General features: G+C 35.5%; 1 protein-coding gene across 7 annotated transcripts in view; it reads right to left on the bottom strand.

Moving 5' to 3' along the window:
- Positions 1 to 13,722, bottom strand: part of SPAG9 (sperm associated antigen 9) — a 155,284-nt gene that overhangs the window by 41,986 nt on the left and 99,576 nt on the right. For 4 of the 7 annotated variants that reach the window (XM_082440300.1, XM_082440301.1, XM_082440304.1 and 1 more), the window contains 2 exons: positions 5,008 to 5,215; positions 4,362 to 4,461 (listed from right to left, as the gene is read on the bottom strand). In XM_082440300.1, the coding sequence (XP_082296426.1) occupies positions 4,362 to 4,461; positions 5,008 to 5,215 (308 nt within the window). Of the gene's footprint in view, positions 1 to 4,361; positions 4,462 to 5,007; positions 5,216 to 12,410; positions 12,453 to 13,722 lie in introns of all 7 variants that reach the window. The other 3 variants (XM_082440298.1, XM_082440299.1, XM_082440302.1) reach the window with 1 other exon arrangement.

Genomic DNA, 13,722 nt, shown 5'->3' with positions numbered 1-13,722 from the left:
ATAAAAAATAAAAAATCCTACAAAGCCCCTGTCACAAGAAGGCAATTATGTATGTAAGATGATGGTCAGAGCAGCAAAAAGTTGAAACAACCTAAGTGATCATTAACAGGGCACAGATGAAATAAGTTATGGATATACCTAAAAGTTTCAACTTTTAACTATAACATTAAAATACAGCTTTAGAAATGAAAGAAATCCATTATATAAAGGTGCTTTTTATAAAGCAAGTTGCAATACAGTATGTATAATATAAGCCCTTTTTACAGGGGTATGGAGGAGAATGGGGAAATGTACATGTTTGTGCATTAGTGTTACACTAATAGAAAAAAGTCTGCACAGGATTTCCAGTTAAATACGATGGACATAGTCATTTATCACCCAATAATTCAGAAACTCAACTAAAATGACAGTAAAGGAATTTAAAAAGTATACACCCACAAGGACATAGGGAACAGAAAAAGAAACTACAGCAGATGAAATGTGAACAAAATTATATAAGATGGAAAACAGATGGGCAAACAGTAGAAACTGATTTAACAGACCAGACAAAGCTTCAACTTAAGCCATTAGTGTTTAGGAAGGAAGTCAGCATGCTGCCAGAACCCCTGAAAGGCTCAGGAATTGAAGGAACCAGCAATCTGCAGAGAGAAGCATGCAAGAGGGAACATAAGATAGAGGGATGTGATGAAAGACAGCACAAGAAGCAATATGAGACCTAAATCCAACCCTCCAGGACAGTGAGACCTCCCTTCTCCTGGCATTGCTCCCTGAACAATGGAAGCCAAGGTTAAATGTTATAGGCAGAAAACTGGAGAATCAATATCATTTACTTAAGTATGAGCAAAACAGCCACAGAGCACCAGACGATCATAGAAAGCCTCTATCATAAAATTGGGTCCAAAACACACAGAGTAAAAGGAGACAGTGAATGCAGACAGTAGCAAAAACTTAAAAAAAAAAAAATTAATTTTATTTTCATAATACAGTTACATCTGTAAGAGAACTGTAGGGTGTTATAAAAAGTAACCATCCAAGAAAAACAAAAAACTTTTAGAAAAAAAACTGATGAGGGTTGAAAGAGAAAGGTGAAGAAATCATCCAGAAATTATAACAAAAATAGAAGAGACAGAAAAGAGGGGAAAAAGGGAATTATGAGGGTCAGTCCAGAATGGTCAATATCTACCTAATACGTGTTCCAGAAAAAGAGAAGAAAAGACAACAAAAAGGAGAAATAAGAGAAAATTTCTCAACTGGGAAATATGAATTTCCAGATGAAAGGATTACTGCAGATACAAAAGAAGATGCCTACATCGAACACATCATCATGAATTTTTAAAAAGGAAAAAACAAACAAAACAACAACAACAACAAACAGGGATAAAGTAAAGATCCTAAAAGCTTACAGAGAATATATTAAAAAAGCAAGAATCCAAATGGCAACACTCCACTAAACATGACAATTAATGTCTTCACAATTCTGAAGAAAAACTTCTGAAGATTTCCCAACCTGAAATTCTATATCCAGCCAAACTATCATTCCTTTAAATGACATTTATCATATTCAAGTTCTCAAAAAACTTACTTCCAAAACAGCCTTTGCCAGGAAAGCTAGTAAGAATATATTCTGTCAAAACAAAGGCATAAATCAAGAAGCTAGATGTCATGGTATCCAGGAAATAGAAGATGGAACAAAGGAGAGAGGTGAAAAGAATTCCCAGCATGAAAATGACAGCAAATTCCAGGACCAGAGCAAGCACAAAAACGTCTGCATTGGAAAATGGTAATAGAAGGTTCCAGGAAACTGGTTTTATTTATATTTGGCCATTTTGAGAATGTTTACATTTATGATTTGCAGGGTATCTGTTAGTGAATTAGTGATAGGTATGTAGAAACCTAAGCAAAAGAAACAAACAGAACAAAACCAAAAAAACCCTGAGGCTTTACTAAATTAAAGAAAAACGAAGTTGTAAAAGAAAGGAAATGTAATCATAGTATATTCTGTGGCTAGGCTGTTATTAGTATTTACATAATCGTAATGATATAAACAATGAATGTTAATTTAACAGAAACTGAGATATAATTATATTGGGAGGATGAAAGGAAAGATGATGGTTTAAAGAGCTATATACTTGTCATCTTCCACTATAAAGTCAATAGCTAATATTGCAGCCTTTTTTAAACCAGGACTCCTCATTTGATCCACAGAATACAGAAAATGATTTGAGTGACTATTTGCTCAATTCTCCCAAAGAAAGTATATAGCTAGTACTGTTCTAGATGCACAGGAGTATAAATATTTATTTATTTATTGGCTGCATCGGGTCTTAGTTACGGCACACGGGATCTTTCGTTGCTGCGGTGTGCAGGCTCAGTAGTTGCAGTGCAGAGGCTCCAGAGCGTGTGGGCTCTGTAGTTACAGCACGCAGGCTCTCTAGTTGTGGCGCATGGGCCCAGCCGCCCCGCAGCATGTGGGATCCTAGTTCCCTGACCAAGGATCGAACCGCATGCCCTGCATTGCAAGGCAGATTCTCAATCACTGGACCACCAGGAAACTCCTTGCACAGGAGTATAGCTAATTCATTATATACAAGGGGTGCCTTAGGGCATTAGGACTTGATTTTCTCACTGAATGCCAACTGAGAAAGAGAGAGACCAAGGAAGAACACCATAAGGATGTGATTTAGATACCTGAAGATAAATACCCAAAGAGACCTGAGAAGTGATAGAGATTGCCTCTTGGGAGTGGGAATGAGGGGTCAGTAGGGGTACGGGCCTACTATTGCCCTTCATATTTTGTATTACGATTTGACCTTAATACTGCCATACATGCTTTAGTCTAATAAAAATGTTTTTGACTTTTAAAAACAGGTTCAGAATGACAAGAGCGCACAACTGTTAGTAAGTAGCTGCATCTCTTAGGTTTAGGAGAGGATGAATAAGAAGCAAATTTCACTTTTTACACTCTGCATTAATTTCTTAAATAAACAATAAAGAAAAAAATATTTCAGTAGAGCACAGCCTTTGAAATCAGAGTCCTAGATTGAATCCCAGCTCCACCTCTTGCCAGCTTGGTAATCTTGGACAAGTTACTGTACAACTCTGAGCTTCCTTATCTGTAAAATGGGGGTGAAGACATCAACCTCATAAGGTTATAATTAAGATAAAATTACATAAAACAATAATGAAGGTAACAATAATGTTAGCTAACATTTATTGAACTGGACACTTTGTCAGTGATTTAACATATATTGATTCATTTACTCCTTACAACCATCTGAAGTTATTATCATAATTCTCTTTTATGGATGAGGAAACTTACCTCAGATTCAAATCCAAGTCAGGATTTGAATGCATGTAGTCTTATTCTAGGCTCATGCTTTTTAACCGCTACTGCATATAATGTCTAGCAGTGATCAAAAAAATGGCACATATTTTTATGGTCATTGTTAATTAACTAAAAAATAAAATTTATGGAAGAAATTAAAAGGCAGCAGCTCCTGTGTGACATTCTTGAACATCAATATATTTCAGATGATCTTCATTAAGATGATACATACCATTCTCTTCTAACCTCTAAATAGCCTCCCCATGCAAAATGATACTAAAATGAGACTAATTTCTTCTAGTAATGAGATCATTACAGTTTTGAAGGGAATATATTGTCTTCTTCCTGATTGGGGGAAGGAATAAAGTTTCTTCAAATTATATTCTCCCCACTTTTGCTGTTATGTTTTTCCCAAGTTCCACAAAGTAGGGAATACTCCTTGGCTGTCTTTTTTCCCCATCCGTCCACATGCTCCTAGTCCCTGGTGCTGCAAAGGTAACACTTCACAGAAGATTTAAACTATGTACAATATCCAGCTTCAAAAAAGAGAAAACTGGGCTTCCCTGGTGGCGCAGTGGTTAAGAATCCACCTGCCAATGCAGGAGACACGGGTTCAAGCCTTGGTCCGGGAAGATCCCACATGCCACGGAGCAACTAAGCCTGTGCGCCACAACTACTGAGCCTGCGATCTAGAGCCCGCAAGCCACAACTACTGAGCCCGCACGAGCCTAGAGCCTGTGCTTCGCAACAAGAGAAGCCACCGCAATGAGAAGCCCGCGCACCGCAACGAAGGGTAGCCCCCACTCGCCGCAACCAGACAAAGCCCGCGCACAGCAACAAAGACCCAATGCAGCCAAAAATAAACAAATAAAATAAATAAAAATAAAAAAAAGAGAGAAAACTGAAATATAATATCAACATTTCTTCAGCAAAACATTTGAATGCATTTTATCTGGTGAGAGACCAGGGGACAACAGTGTGCTTTGGGAGAGGGGAAAGGGAAGGATAAGATGTCCTAATCGGGCTTTTACAGTACCTTGAGCCTTTATATCCACTGAGATCTTTGTCCATATCCAACTCAGGAGTGGATTCAATGATTGCCTGAACTTCTGACTTCTCTTCATTTTCAGCAGAGTCTTAGGAAAGAACAAGAAAACAAAAATAATGCATATAACACATACTGCCCCTGTTATGAAAATTGCTTCTATGGTTGTAAATATATCATTTGATCATAAAAAATTTTAAAGAGTTGATTCTAGGAAACACAAGGTTAGATAGACAATATGTCATATATTCAATTAACAGTAAATATGAGCAACTAAAAAATAACCAAAGAAAGTTTTCATTTGTGTTTCTTTGGACACAGTGCAGTGTACACCAGGCCAGAACTCACTGTTTTCATTGTATTTAAGGGGTGAAATACAGAGAAATTAAAGACAAAGGCTAATGACCTAAGGTAGGGAACAGAAAAAGAATGTCCTCCTGCCTTTCAGGCTCTCAACCCCTCAGCCACTGCCCCACCACTTTTCTCTCTAAAACTTTATTTAATCATCACATCTTAAAGCTTATTTACAATTGAATACAGTTTTATAAATCTATGGCAGCAACACCCCAAAGATGTCATATCCACATCTGGATTTACTGGATACTTTGTCAGTATGTAAATAACGAGGGTCACTTACCTGTTGATACATTTCTAGTTTCTTGGACTACCTGTACTTCAATATGCTTGCTTATCTCTGACTTATCTGGTGTATCTGCAACCTTCACAAATGCTTCATTCTCTTCATGTAAGGGAGTATCACTAGGAATTGCTGCCACATCTGAAGCAGTTGTTGATGCTGGAGTGGTAGCTTTAGATCCTCCCTGGCTAACATCAGAAAGTTCATCCTACGAATAAATATAATTAGGGAAAACATTCTGATAAGTAATTTATTTAAAACTATCTTTTAAATGGGTTAAGAAACTTGAAAGAAAATTCTATTAAAAAACAGTAAGTCACTGATTATCAAAGGAAATCAATTAATCTCTGCAGATTATTTTCAAGTAATTGGGAAATATTTAAGCAATCATATTCTTCCAGACATACATGAGATTCTTCTAAATAGAAGACCTGAAGATAAAAGTACAGTGGCAGTATTAGTAATAAAATCATATATTACTGTTATCATCAGAGTTTGTAATGGCAGTCCTAATTTGTAAAATCATTGGATAATAAAGACTTGTTTCAAAACACTTAGAGCATGTACTGTGTACTACATGTGAGCATGTACTACTCTAAAACAGCAATGGAATAACAAGATTCTTAATCTCAGGATACAGTTTTGTAAACAGTGTTCTTAAAACATCCTGCATCCAGGGAATTCCCTGGTGGTCTAGTGGTTAGGTGTCCGCGCTTTTACTGCCAATGGCCCGGGTTCAATCCCTGGTCGGGGAACTAAGATCCTGCAAGCTGCAAGGCGTCACCAAAAAAAAGAGGAAAAAAAAATCCTGCATCCAAATCACTTGAAGTGCTTATAAAAAGGACAGATTCTAAGTCCAAGCCCAGACTTTAGGCAGTGAGATCAGGTAATCTGCATGTTTAACAAGCAATCCAGGTCATTTATATAATCACTAAAATTTGATAACTACTTCTAAGATCCACAGATAGGCTTCAAGAAGTACATGCCCAGACTGAAAATTTATGCAAACATTTATGTACAATGAATTTTTCTAGGAAAAGTATCTACAACTTTTGTCAGATTTTCAATGGGGTTTGTGACTCCAAAATAATTAAAAACAGCTGTCCAATAGCTACCAATAATGAGGCAGTTCTTTACAGCAAAGTTCCCAGGTCTTAAAGAGAATGTGACAAAATATTTAGTACTAGTAATGATGATGATGATGATTAGGGTGAATTTAGTGAATTTACCAAATGTATAATTTTGGATAAGTTATGTATTCTTTCTATAGCTATGTTTTCTCATCTGTAAAATAGAGACAATGGTACCTAATTCATTGGATTATTCTAAATTTTTCTATATAAAGACTTAGCAGTATTTTCACACATACTAAGTGTTTAAAATGTTGACTATTTATTATAATTTATAACAATACATTATGCACAACTTTGAAAATTTTGCAATGCATGCTTTTGGCCTAAGGAGAAAAAAAGAATATATAAATATATTAAATTGTGCTATGGTGGGGGATGATTATTAGTGATTTTTATTTCCCTCTTTAAAATTTTATCTTTCTTAACTTTTAAAGAACATGGTTTAAAATACATTATAGCTATATCAACTATAGTTCAATAAAAATAAAATAAAATACACTATAGCTATAAAAATAATGGAATAGAATCCAAGCAATTAAAAATAACTAACACTATACCAATCTTACACTGTCTGAGAGATTTAGGTTATTTTAAGTGCTGAAAAGTAAGAGGGTGTTCAAGTTTAAGACTCTCTTCAAGTATAAGAAAACATTTTTTGACATATAGTCAGCTTACACATGCTACGATGGACAGCAACTACAATGAAAGTAATCACACTTGGAGAACTTAACCATCACCAAACCTCTTAGTTTTACAACATTAAAATGTTTCATCTCCATTTTCTTCTCTTAATATTTTAATTTACTATAATGCATTTTGATGTATGGCTGAACTAATATAAATCACCAGATGAGAACAAAGGGCATGCAAAAGAAAATATATTTTCTATGGCAAACCGAGAGCTCTTTATCCCTTCAATAGTCCTCCCACCCACACTCTTCATCCCTATCCCAGGCTTTTGGAGGTTTTCCCCCCTTATTTTGTTTTTAATAATGAGAAATCTATAAAGTCACAGACTGTGACCTAGCATGTTGTACTCACTAAGAGTCTTGAGTATCTTAGCTCTTCTGGTGGGTTTAAGCTCTAACACGTGGATAAAACCCAAATATTTGCTGAAGACCGTCATCCTAGTAAATTTTTGCTAGTCTCATTTTCTGACAGTTTATATTGTACTTGGACTTTTATAATAGTTGGTCAGCTACTGATTATTTATTGCTCATCATCATTTTAAGAAACATATATATCCATGACAGATGATCCATTTAGCAGAAACAAATCTCATCTGAGATTCTGAATCTATCAAAAGAAAAATAAAGTGGCATATCCATATTAGCACACAATACTTACTTAAAATGAACTTTCAATGACATAGGAAAATGTTATGTTAAATTGGAAAATATATATATATACTTTTAAGGAAATAATCAGAGATGAATAGAGGATGTCATTTATAACAGCAAAAAACTGAAAACAACTTAAATGCTCCAAAATAGGAAATTAAGAAAATTATAGAATATCCATACAACAGAATACTATGCAGCAATTTAAAAAACTGTGTTGTAGAAGAATACCTACTGAGATGGAAAATATTCACAATATTCTGCGAAGAGACTGGGGACTAAAACAGTTCTGTAGAGTATAATCAACTAAGAATGGCTAGAAAGAGCTATGTCAGGACACTCATGACAATTCTAAAAGTGGTTGCCACTGGGTAGTTTGATAATGAGTGACTTTTGCTTTTACTATGCTCTTGTTAGCACTTCTAAATATATATGTTTTTAAATAGAAAAAAATTATAAAATTCAGAATATAAATCTATATATGACGTATGGTCTCAAAAACAATTTCTATTTATTTATTTGTATGGCTGCGTTGGGTCTTCATCACTTTTTTAATTTATTTATGGCTTCTCATTGCAGTGGCTTCTCTTGTTGTGGAGCACGGGCTCTAGGCACGTGGCCTTCAGTAGTTGCAGCACTCAGGCTCAGTAGTTGTGGCGCACAGGCTTAGTTGCTCCACGGCATGTGGGATCTTCCCGGACCAGGGCTCGAACCCGTGTCCCCTGCATTGGCAGGTGGATTCTTAACCACTGCGCCACCAGGGTAGTCCCTCAAAAACAATTTCTTTAGGTATATAAAGAGACTAGAGATAGTAAGTTTTACTATAACTAGATGAAATTCTCTTTTCAATTTGAAAGTTTTGAGAAAAAGAAAACCATTTATACTATTTATGAGTTGGGACTATCCATTCATTATTGCCTTGTGTTTAAAATAACTTTGATTACAAATATTGCAATATTAACTGTATGCTAATAAAATTAGCTGAATTACACAGCCAACTATTTTCTTCTGTGCATCTCAAATACAGAGCTGATATCCAATGGGAAGAAAGACAAATCAAACACATTAACAGTTCAATCCTCTATCACCTCCTCCCCTGTTAAAATTAAAAGACAAAATTATTTGACTATTTCCTGGAGCTGGAGACTGGCACCTAATATAAAAGTATCTGATAAAAATTTCATCAAGCAAATTAGCTTGTTAGAAGTTGAGTCCGGAAAACTGACAATAATATTTCTGGAGCCAAAGAGGACTATAGTGAAAACAACTAGAAGTCACCCTGAGTACCACTCTCTTGGTCTTTGTTTTGATGTGCACTCTATTTAACAGAAAAAATAGAAGTGGCATTATTTTGGTTAATCTAACAGCCTGGCTAATTCACATTTATGTTATCATATACATGAATTCCCAAGCTTTAAAAGTTTAAAGTATAAATTACATTTAAAAATTAATATAAAGAGTCCAGGTTCTGATGAAGTATTGATGGACAGCGCTTAAACCCATCAAGACTATGGATTCAGAAAGCCCTAGAGAATATCAAGTTCATCTAGAATGAGAAAATTATACACCTTTGAAGCTATTTGAAAAATAACTGGACGTCGATCTTGACCTTGTCATTTCCATTTATCTCTCAAATAAAAGTCAAGTAGAGAAATTATTTCCTCTTCCTTCATATCACCCTACCCCACAAGGTCTAGCTATTTTTACCTTTAAAAAATTTATATAGTAATTTAAAAGTTCACAATATAAACAGCTTGGCAAAAGCCCTCTTCCCCAAAATCATTTGTGGATCTGGGAGTATGAAATAAAGTAACCAGGAGAGAACTGAACCTAAAACAGGAAAAGGACTCTGACACTTCAGGGGATCTCAAGATTTAGGGCTACAAGGAAGTGGTAAATTAGGATCTGCTTAGAAGATAATATTTTAAAATGCTATCCAAATAACATGAGATTATTGATCTGTAACTCGCTTCCCTTTTATACTTTTACCACATAAAAATATTTTACACACATTAAAATAGCTCACAGTGTGGGCTGCACTTCTGATAGCTGGATCCCAGGGATAGACCATGAGAGCTGAAGAGGGAAAAGCTCTGAATTTTAGGGAATAGTTTTCAAAAGACGTATTTCTCCTTGGTCTCCCAGATAGTGGAGACATAAAGCTCCCAAGATTAGCAGGAAAGCAATGAGGTGGGAAGTCTCTGTCATGTGTTTGACCAAGGGCACAATATTCTTATATTGTATCTCCTGTGGAAGAAATTATGAAATTCTGTCACTAACAATGCCTCCAACTAAAGATAGAAGGAAAAAAGACAAACCTAAATATTAGCCGGCTAAAAGATAAAATGTATCACTATTGGTCAACAATAAGTTCATATGATACCAGGTACAAAATGAGGGAAAATATTTTACTAGGACCTAAATGGAAACTGGAAGCATTCACATAAATTATTCAACATAAAGTTATAGGGGAGTTGCATGCTGTTGTTTCGCATTCAATCTGTGACTTCTGGAGACCTCTAATTCCTATTTTATGCTGGTCATACGCCAGGTGTACTGTTTTGGCTAATAGTTTTGACTACAAATGCTGCTTTATTTATCTGAAGACCACTGGCCTATCAATTTCAATTGCCTGATGCCATTAAGATATCCTCTTCAATGACACAGGTGGGTGCCAAAAATGGAGACTTACCAGGTGGTCAAGTCTCTTTCTGATAAACGTTACTTGTTTTTTAACCCCATTCCCACTCTTTCAGTTTTTAGAAACTCTTACATTGTAGGCTTTCATGTCACTGGAAAATGCCCACAAAAACAAGCAACCTGACTTGGGGTTCCAGTGTTATAACTATAAAGGAATGGCACTCTTGTGCAACAAAACAAAATAACAAGTGCTGGTGAGATGTGAAGAAATTAGGACACTTGTGTACTGTTGGTGGGGTTGTAAAATGGTGCAACTGCTATGAAAACAGTATGGAGTTTCCTCATAAAATTAAAAATAGAACTACCACATGATCCAGCACTACCCCTTCTGGGTATAAAACCAAAAGATGTGAAAATAGGGATTCAAAGAGATATCTGTATACCCATGTTCACAGCAGCACTATTCATAGTAGCCAAGAGGTAGAAGCGACCCAAATGTCCAGCGAGGGGTGAAATGGATAAACAAAATGTGGTGTATGTATACAATGGAATATTATTCAGCCTTAAAAAGGAAGGAAATCCTGTCACATGCTACAACATGGATGAACCTTGAGGACATTATGCTAAGTCAAATAAGCCAGTCACAAAAGGACAACTACTACATGATTCCACTTATATGAGGTATCTAAATTGGTCAAATTCATAGAAACACTAAGTAGAGTGGTAGTTGCCAGGGCTGAGGGGAGAGGGGAAAGGGGAGTTGTTGTTTAACGGGTATAGAGCTTCAGATGTGCAAGACAAAAAAGTTCTAGAGATCTGTTTCACAACAATGTGAATACTGTTAACACTACTGAACTGTATACTTAAAAATGGTTAAGATAGTAAATTTTATGTTATACGTTTTTTATCACACAAAAAAACAGAACAGGTGTCATTACTTTTAGCTTCACTTGAGATACCATAGTGAAAACCATCTAGTCTTTGTGCTATTTTCCTACTGGTTTTAGATTATCAGGCTAAAAGTCTATAGGCCTTTACAAAATACTTTCAGATGTTCCATTCATCAAATGCCTCCTGTACCCAGTGCTGTATAGAATACATATGTCATGTGTTATCTGGCATTGCCCCATTACTATTTATGTTCAGAAAGACTATAAAGTAAGTTCACAACTAAAAAAATAAATTATCCCACTAAGGACAACTTAGAAATGTTCCAATATACTGTTTTCCTAAGTAGCCGCCTGATTTCATCTGAAATAAGCTAAAAAGGGGGCAAGCAACTCTGCTACATAAGTTTGTCTTTAGCTTCAAAGATTTTAAGCCTAATATAAGTAAAAGACAAAATTACAGAAAGTAACTAGCCCAATGGATACCCACTATAACACATCACCTTATATTTAATTTCTATGTTTACATTTCTTTCTCCCCAAGTTAAAGTTGTGTCCAAAGCAGTAGTTTTAACACTCTTTTGATTTACAACTCTACACCATAAGAGAATCACAAAATTCTGTGTATACAAGTATTTTATGGAGAGCTTCATATCTTTAATTTGATTCCTAGAGGAGTCTGTGACCCAAAGAAACACTGAGAAGCATAATTCTAGACACATTTAGGTGAAATAAGTCTGGATGCAAATTATACTGTAGGTTCAAAAAAATTTAGAGAGGCATCTATGACCTACCTCTGAAGATATTTCTGAAAAAGACACTGTTCCACTGTCATGGACCTGCTGAAGACCTTACCCTGGTTAACCCTGACCTAGTGGGTAGGAGAAAGTCTTATTTTGTCTTTATATCCCCAGGGCCTAGCATATCAAGCCTGACATGAAGTAGGCTCTCAGAAGATGAATGAAGCTGAATGGTGCCCTGACTGGGGCTGAACAAATCTGTTTAAATAGGGAGGCAGCCCAAGGTAAAATGACATACTAGGCTGTCTCCAGGATTCATACAAGTTATGTACATTCTGCCCTGAGGAAGGTATTTGTGCAAAGCATACATGTTTTCTTACCTAGAGCTGGATAAATAGAAATAGGCTGAATTTCCACAGGATTTACTTATTATTTTCTCCTTTGTTTCAAAATGCTGACTTTAGAGAAGGAGTAAATTACAGATTACAGTAAAGCCCTAGCAACCACTGTAGAAGAAATAATTTTCTTTTTTATTTCAGTGAATAACATCAGCAGTCTTCCAAACTGAGCACTTGATGTCTTGAAAATAGCAACTGAGAAAGTAACCAAAAGTTAATCACTTTCATTTACTATTTACAAAACGTTTTGAAACCCCATTCTCACCTCCTGTTCTATAGCCTTCAGAGGTTCAGGACTACTGCTGACCTGGGAAGAGGGAAAGATTATAAAAGAGAAAAAAAAAATCATGTATTTACTAGGTGTTAGCATATTTTTAAGTATCTTTGGCTTGTGCTACCTCTCAGGATAACAAGATGCATCTCTTTTATCTACTTTGTTAAAATGAGGGTTTGGGGGTTTTGTTTTGTTTTGACTTAAAATGACCTCCTTTAAGCCTCTATTTTAAGCCATATCATGACTCAAAAGCCACCTCTTGGGTCTTGTCTTACCTTATACTTTGTCGATAAGCAGTTTATCAGTTAACCCTTTTTTCTATTCACACAGCTGTGTGAAATCTTCCTGAAATTTATCCTAATCATCTTGAGTAATTAACATAATAAATATTCCAATTTAGCATACCTGGAAACATTAACCACACTGTTATTCCCCCCAACCCCCCTCATTTCTGAAACTGTTAGAGAACACTAACAATCGAAGGGTAACCAAGATTCAAGTCCTTTTTCACAAAAACATCTATTTACTCATATTCTTTATTTCTATCTGTACATTTGCTCTCTGAGACAAAAGTGTTTTTCTTAAACACAAAGCAACTTCAAGTTTTAAATATTCTTAGTCTGGAAATCCATCCAAGTCTTTTGAAAAGTCGAAAATACAGCTCTCCTAGCTCTCTGTTAATTCCCACAAAAAAACCCACAGATGAGCAAGGCATGATTCACTTTTTTTCTTTTTTTTTTAATTGAAATATAATTGACTTACAATACTATACTAGTTTCAGGTGTACTACATAGTGGTTTGATGTTTTTAGACATTACAAAATGATCACCACGATAAGTCTAAGTACCATCTGTCATCATACACAGTTATTTCAATATTACTGACTATATTCCCTATGCTGTGCATTACATTCCTTTGACTTCTTTATTTCATGAATGTAAATTTGTACCTCTTAATCTCCCTCACCTATTTCACTCATCACCTCATGCCCCCTCCCCTCTGGCAACTACCAATTTGTTCTCTGTACCTATGAGTCTGTTTCTGTTTTGTTATGCCTGTTCGTTTTGTTTTTTTAGGTTCCACATATAAGTGAAATCACATGGTATTTGTCTTTCTCTGTCTGACTTTTTTCACTTAGCATAATACCCTCTAGGTCCATCCATGTTGTCACAAATGGCAAGATTTCATTCTATTATATAGTTGGATGATATTCCATTTAATATACCATAGCACGATTCACTTTATACAAACCAGACTGCCTCTCCCTTAATATCTGTTTACATGATCTTTGATTCTGGATTCT

The sequence above is a fragment of the Balaenoptera physalus genome (assembly GCF_965194825.1).
Source record: "Balaenoptera physalus genome assembly, chromosome: 20".
Lineage (NCBI taxonomy): Eukaryota > Metazoa > Chordata > Mammalia > Artiodactyla > Balaenopteridae > Balaenoptera > Balaenoptera physalus.
Note: the sequence above shows the minus strand (reverse complement) of the source record. Positions and strands in the feature narration are given on the sequence as shown.